At 30.8% G+C, this 7,176-nt stretch overlaps 1 protein-coding gene across 1 annotated transcript in view; it reads left to right on the forward strand.

Annotated features, from left to right (window-relative positions):
* LOC106470808 (kinesin-related protein 4-like) overlaps positions 1–7,170 on the forward strand; it is a 68,446-nt gene extending 61,276 nt beyond the window's left edge. Inside the window, exons 18-19 of the mRNA XM_022399451.1 lie at positions 4,028–4,161; positions 6,634–7,170. Of these exons, the coding sequence (XP_022255159.1) occupies positions 4,028–4,161; positions 6,634–7,033 (534 nt within the window). The 3' untranslated portion in view covers positions 7,034–7,170. The remainder of the gene's footprint in view (positions 1–4,027; positions 4,162–6,633) is intronic.
* The last annotated feature ends 6 nt before the right edge of the window (positions 7,171–7,176 follow it).

The following is a 7,176-nucleotide window of genomic DNA, read 5'->3' on the forward strand; positions in this document are numbered from 1 at the left end:
GTTATAACAACTTTGTGAAGAATGCATGACAGAATCTAAGAAGATTTGCACTGCAGATGAACCCAGAGAGTTTTTAATTTAAGTAACCAAATATTCTCCTGTGGCACGTAGGTAACCAGTCGAGTCTGAAATCTTAAACAAAAATACAATTAGTAGAGCTGCTGTGAGTCTCAATAATAAAGATATGTGTGTGTGTGCATGCATATAATCAGGATGTGAGTTTTAAGAAAAACTTTTTAATGCACATTAGTGCCCCCCATGGTTGTATTGGATAAAAATCCCCTGTAAGTTTGTACTTTTCCCACATTTGTGGGAGCATGCTAAAGTAACTGAGGATTGTTGGATTAACCTTCTAGTCTGAAATTGACTCTAACCAAGCATTACTGACTGACCGTTACCGTGTCCCACCGGTCTCGTTGCGTGTCTTGGAATACTAACCAGCTAACAAGTATGGTGATGTGAAACATTAGAAACCCGGTGCCTGTTGCATGCTTGTTATCCACAAGAAGTATGACCTTTCTTGGAAGATCTGATACGATTACTTTATTGTCCAGTGAACTCATTCATCATGATCCAGAATTCCCAGCTGGTGCTTGGTCTGATGACAAAGTGAAGCATGCAGATGGAAAAAGGATGGAGAAAGAAAATGCATATGAAGAGGATATATATTTTTGTAGTGAATTAAGTCAAGTATTGTCCAATAAAACATTAATGTATTCATCAATATTTCCTCATTTCTGCCTTGGGTATGAGCATCATGTTTTCAGGGATGCTCTTTAGACAAGAGCTTTTTATTGGATGCTTGCTTTATAAACATAAGCTTCTTGCTGGACTTTTACTCTCTAGACATGAGCTTCTTATCAGATGCTTGGTGTCTGAGAAAATATGCTTTATTAAATGGAAAATAGAAAAGATGAAGATGAGGAATATTGGAGGAAGTTATTCAAAATTTTGCAATATGTTTCGTTAAGCTGAATATATTGTGGATTTTTTATAGGACAGAAAAATGTGTATATTTTTTTGCTTATATATTTATTCTTATTACAGTTTTCTGTTTTAACTTCTTAATACAAAAGCTGTTATGATTGGCTAAATGCAATAAATAGTTAAGTTTTATTAATGTTTTTTTACTAATTTGATAATACTGAACTTACATATTTTCAGTTAAAGATGCTAATTGAATTATCAGTTAACATTTTTATTTATGGTATTAAAATACTTAAGGTATAATTGCTTTGCACAAATATGTAACGTAATTAGTTACTTATTACTGTTATATGTTTAATGGAAAAACATGTTTCATATAATTTTAGTATACTGTTTTTTGCTACTTAACTTAGTAAAGCTTTATAATGTAGCAATTATGTTATTGTATCTGGTTTTAAGACACCTGGTGGAATTAAGTCGTAGGTGAATGTGTAAATTATATTGTTATTTGTTTTTTATTATATACTAACTAGTATGTATTTTCAAGTACAGGTTACTTAAGCACTCAAATACCAAATTTGAAAAAGAAAAATAGAACTTAGTCAATCATATACACATACATGATAATGATATTGAATTATTTTTCCTCTTTCCAATGCCTGGTTCTAACATTGAATCTGTGTTAGTTTATATCCAAACATTACAAACAATATTTGAGAAATCATCATAACTATTAGGTGACAGTTTGAAACATGTTTAGTAATGTAAAACCTTGTATTTAGTTATAAGTTAAAAGTATTAACAATTCATAAATTGTTGTTTATTGAAATATTTCATTCAATTGTAGATCATTTCTGAAATAAAGTGAAATCTTCCAACTGAAAGAGTTTCTACCATTTCTTACATCTTCTTAATTACATAAAAACATTTATGAACCAATATATATAAATTATGTTCTTTATTTTTCTTTTAAAGTTTAAGGATTGTTTTTGAGAAAAACTTATCTTTAAAGTTTTCACTGGTTTTAAATCATGTGACCAATTTCTCATTTTCTCTATCATTGGTACCCATCCTGTGGTGTGCAGCCCCTGGTGGTACATAGATACCTTTTTAGGGGTTTACAAGAAACTTGAAAAAAACATAAAAAATAAAATAAGTCCTACACCTCCAAAATATATTCCACTATCCAGGACTCATTGTTCATGTATTGTTGCCTCATTCTATTTCTTTTGATTTACATTTTTATTACTATAAACAACTTTTAATTTTTTTTAAAACAAATTATATGCATCAGAGGTATGTCTGGTTCCAGGATCCAACTGGAGGTACCATAAAAAGGTTGCTCTAAGTCATATTAACAATTTTCCTTTTTATCTGTTTGGGCTTCAGTGTTATTTTCATCAAAAGATTTGATTTGCTGACAATTTTTGTGAAAAAGGTTAATTTTTTACTTTGTGTGTGTGTGTGTGTGTGTGTGAATAAAACAGCTATCAAAGAGCACACATATTCATTAACGTGATGTAATAAATTAAATCAACCAACTAAATAATGTTCCAAATTCTTTCATTACTGTGAAAATCAAAAAAATATAAAACTTATTTCTAATCTCATATTTAATGTGAAATAATCCTTTGAAATAACAGCAACTTCAGTAGGAGTTCTCATCTCTAATACCAAAAAAAAAAGTTTTTTTTTTAAATTATTCTTCAAATTACCAGTGTGGTCCACATGGGTCCCATTTAGTTTTTATAAATACATTTTCCAAACAGTTTATGTACCCAATTGTTTGGGAGTCCAGGACTTAGTTACTTACAGAGCCTCAAATGACATGTGAGCCATACAAAAAATGTAAACACAAATGCTACAATTAATCCCAGTAATTAGTTTGAAGTCTTTTAAGTTTCTTATACAGGGAATGATTGATTTATCCCAATTGTTAGGAAAACATAAAATTATCAGTTGGATATAACATATGAATTTCACCAGTAATGAACAGTATAAAAACAGCTGTATAATTTGAGGGTTAAAAGTTCTGTGTTTTAATGTCAAGCCATGATATTTACATTGAGCCATGTGCTCACATTATGATGTTCTACAGCAAAGATGCCGTGCTAGTGGATTGCCAATCAACAAGTATTCAATGCTTGCGTAAACATAACTACATCATTAATTGTTGTTTACAGTGTGTTTGCTGTAGAAAATAAACTTGAGCTGTTTGAATCACATGACTTTCATAGAAAGCTGTTTCAATAAGCCATTTCTTGTTGTGTTAGTAAGGATAATTTAACTGTTTTTGTTCTTTTCAGATAGGAACAGGTTTTTATAGATAGAATTTGAATTTTACCATAACACACTGTTTAATAATTTCTTAGTTTCAATAAAACAATTCAGCGGTTAATTTTAGTATTTGTTTCTCTCATCAGTACAGTAGGTCATGTGAAATTTTTATATTAGTGTAATGCCCAGACAAATAATGTTTGCTCCATGCTACATTACTTGGGTAATAACAGTGGAGCTAACTCTGTTGTTTTGGGTAAACATGTAAATGTGTTTTGTCAGGATAGTAGTAATTAATTGGAATACCTAACAGTTTGGTAATGATAGGACTAACTATGTGAAATCTTAGACAGTTTTGTCAATGAAATAGTAATTTATAGGAAGACTTGATAGTTTGATTAATTGATTTTTATACTGGGAAACAGGACAAATTGGATGCATTTAAAGATTTTTCAAATTGAAAGACAGGATAGTTTGGATAAGTTTTAATAGTAATTTTAGCATCAGAAGGCTGGATAGTTTGGATACGTTTAATGGTAGGTTTAACATTTTAGTGAAGAAAATAAAACTTAAATTATAGGTATAGTTAATTATTAGAAAGAACTGCTTGATTCTGTTTCTAAGGAGAATAAACAAAAGAAGTAAAAGTATTGTTCTGAAAGAATATTTAATTATGGTAGACTTGTATTTGTCTGTAAATACTTTAGCATTGTTGTTTAATTAGAAGTTTTGATTTTACCACATATTACAGAACTTTTATTATTTACAGAACAATTCATAGCTTTTAGAGAAGTGTAATAAAATCACTGATGTTTGACTTCAGGACTTAGGTTCACCTTCGGGAGAAGACTGTGATGTCTGTGGGAAGCGATTATACCCTGTGGAAAAGATGGAGGCTAGCGGGATTAAATTCCATCGGAACTGTTTTCGCTGCACGCATTGTAACAGTATGTTAAGGTATGTCTGAGAAGTGTTAAACAGTCTTAACAATATACTAATAAATTAATAGTCACATTTGTTTCTTTTGTGTGAAACTCTAATTTGAAATTTTTTCTAGAGATCAACATTGATATCAATAGTAACATCCCATAATTTCAGGATATTAAAGCAATATTGCATGGTTACTAAACCAACAAATACAATTAAGTTATAAATCAGAAACTCTCCTGTTCCACTTATATATATATATATATAAGAGAATAATGTCTGTCTGTCCTCAAAACTTTTAAGTCTGATTTGGATGAACCTTTGCACAATTTTTCGACATCATAAGGGGAAGTTCCTAACAAAGTTTCATTACAATTGGGTCTCTTATAAAAAGGTTTACTAAGTGCATGTGTCTAATTTTTTAAGGAATAAGTCAGTAACAGCTTTATGCCACACCAAAATGAAAAATGTTACAAAATAGACCCTTGCTAAAATTCAAAAAACAATAGAACCTTATTTTATGACATTTTTTTCCTAAATCTCTTCCTTAATAGAGAAATGGTACTTCTTTCTTTTTTAATAATGTACATTTATTATCATCAACGAAATTAATTCTTAATAAAACTTCTAAAATTCTGGTAAAGCGAGTTTAATTCAGAATGTCAAGGTGAGTCTTCCTAGTAGAGAATCATTGTAATATTTCAGAAGAAAAGTGACTTTTTCTGCTGGAGAATCCAAGCATATGCTATGAATTGAATTGTTCTGTGCAGAAATTTTTTAATAACTTGATCTTCATAAGTTACACAAATATTTTTTTAATTCAGTTTGAGTATAAAGTGATCAAAAACATTGAAAATCATGATGTCAAAAATTGCACAATGGAAACGTGACTTATCATGGAGAAAGTCTGAATGTTGAGAAAGACAATGAAACATCAGGATGCAAGTTACAGAAAGAAACAAATTAATTACACAACTGAGATTGTTGAAAAAAGACTGGATACACAAGTTGAGGTAAAATGGATCTTTCTATTTTCAAAGCAATACCTGTGTAGAACTGACTACACTGCCATGATCTTTTAGATTGCACTGTTTGATGAAATTCATTTCCTATAAACTATTATTTACTGTACAGTTTTGAATATTGATGTGTTACTTATTTTGACTGGTTAACAATGCTTGTTTTCCTCCAATAGAATTCTAAAATTAGGAATATGTCTTGTGTATAAAACTCAATATGCATATGAAAAAATGTTTTGTTTTCAATTTCAAGTGGCCACATTCTAATTACTTCCAAATGTTGCCTCCCCCCCAAAAAACAACATTGATCCATAAAGGAAAAGTGGTACATCTTTGAATACATAGGAACTAGAACTCTGTTGTGCTTCTTTAATAACATCCCCCCCCAAAAAAAGACATTGATCCATAAAGGAAAAGTGGTACATCCTTGAATACATAGGAACCAGTACACCCAAAAAAACTAAAAGAATATTAGTAAAACTTATGTATTGAAAAAAGGCCGTATAATGAAAAAAAATTACTTTTTTCAGATCTTTTATAACTCCATGACTTGTTGTTAAACTGAAGAACATTTTAGCTTTACACAAAATAATTGTTCTCTAAACTCTTAAGTCTGATTGCAATGTTGTGCCATCAATTTACCCAATCCTGCAATCAGTAATACTTCTATTACTATCAGTATTGTCAAGAACTGGAAAATAACACAATTTAAAAATAATTTCAGGAAAAATCAAACGTTTTAATGATTAGGGTCAACTGAAAGCTTCTACACACATAATCAAAATGAAATATCACACACAAAAGCACAACAGAGTTCTGGTTCCTATGTATTCAAGGCTGTACCACTTTTCCTTTATGGATCAATGCTTTTTTAGGGGGGGATGTTATTAAAAAAAGCACAACAGAATTTGGTTCCTATGTATTCAAGGATGTACCACTTTTCCTTTATGGATCAATGCTTTTTTTTTAGGAAACAAACATATTATCATCTTAATTTTAATTTGTCGATCTCTCTCTAGAAACTTCTTATGTTATCACACGAGTGCTTTTTTTTACATTATCTTTATGCACAGTGTATTAGAATTTCAACGGAAGAGAGAGAGAGAAGTTTTTCTGTGTTTTGACTTAATGTCTCATAGTAATATTGAATAATTAAAAAATACTGGTTCTACTTATGTGATGATGAATATCCCTAATCAGTGTACAATTTCAGCAGTAAGTGTCAAGTAAACTCATTTTTTATTGTGTAAATATTTATTTAAATTTCATCAAAAAAATTTTGATACTCCCTTTATTTGTTATAGTCAAAATTTTGCAGAGAAGCCAATGTGATTAATGTGACTTAAAGAAATAAACATAAAACACTCAAAACCGTTTTTTTTATGGGTGTCTATTTTCCAAATTTATGCACATAAATAAAGTGAAAACTTTTATTATTTCTGTAAATCAGTGTTGTTATAGTAGGTGTCTTTCTCTTTTAAAGGCTGGAAAATTACACAACTGGTGGAGGAAAACTTTACTGCAGTCCACACTTCAAGCTTCTTTCCATTTCAAAGTCAACCCATGAAACTGTATCTGAAATGGGTCACGAAACTGCATCCGAAACAGGCCATGAAGCTGTATCTGAAATGGGTCACGAAACTGCATCCGAAACAGGCCATGAAGCTGTATCTGAAATGGGTCATGAAACTGCATCCGAAACAGGCCATGAAGCTGCATCTGAAATGGGTCACGAAACTGCATCCGAAACAGGCCATGAAACTGAACATGATATTTTATCAGAAAGTGGCCATGAGGATGAACTCAAACCAACCAAGACTGAAGTTAGTAATGAATTTCAGGAGACAGTCAATGCTGCTGGTGTTGATGAGGCAGCATCATAAGTACATCTGTTTATTTTTGTCACTTTAGATTGTTAGACATAAAAGCGAGATTCGATGACGAGGAACCCACTTTGAGACTAATAATGGCTGGAGACGGCTTGAATGGGTAATGAAGAAAAACTTTAATATAAGTTTAACATAAC

This window comes from Limulus polyphemus, unplaced genomic scaffold (assembly GCF_000517525.1).
Source record: "Limulus polyphemus unplaced genomic scaffold, Limulus_polyphemus-2.1.2 Scaffold4229, whole genome shotgun sequence".
In the NCBI taxonomy this organism is placed as follows: Eukaryota; Metazoa; Arthropoda; class Merostomata; order Xiphosura; family Limulidae; genus Limulus; species Limulus polyphemus.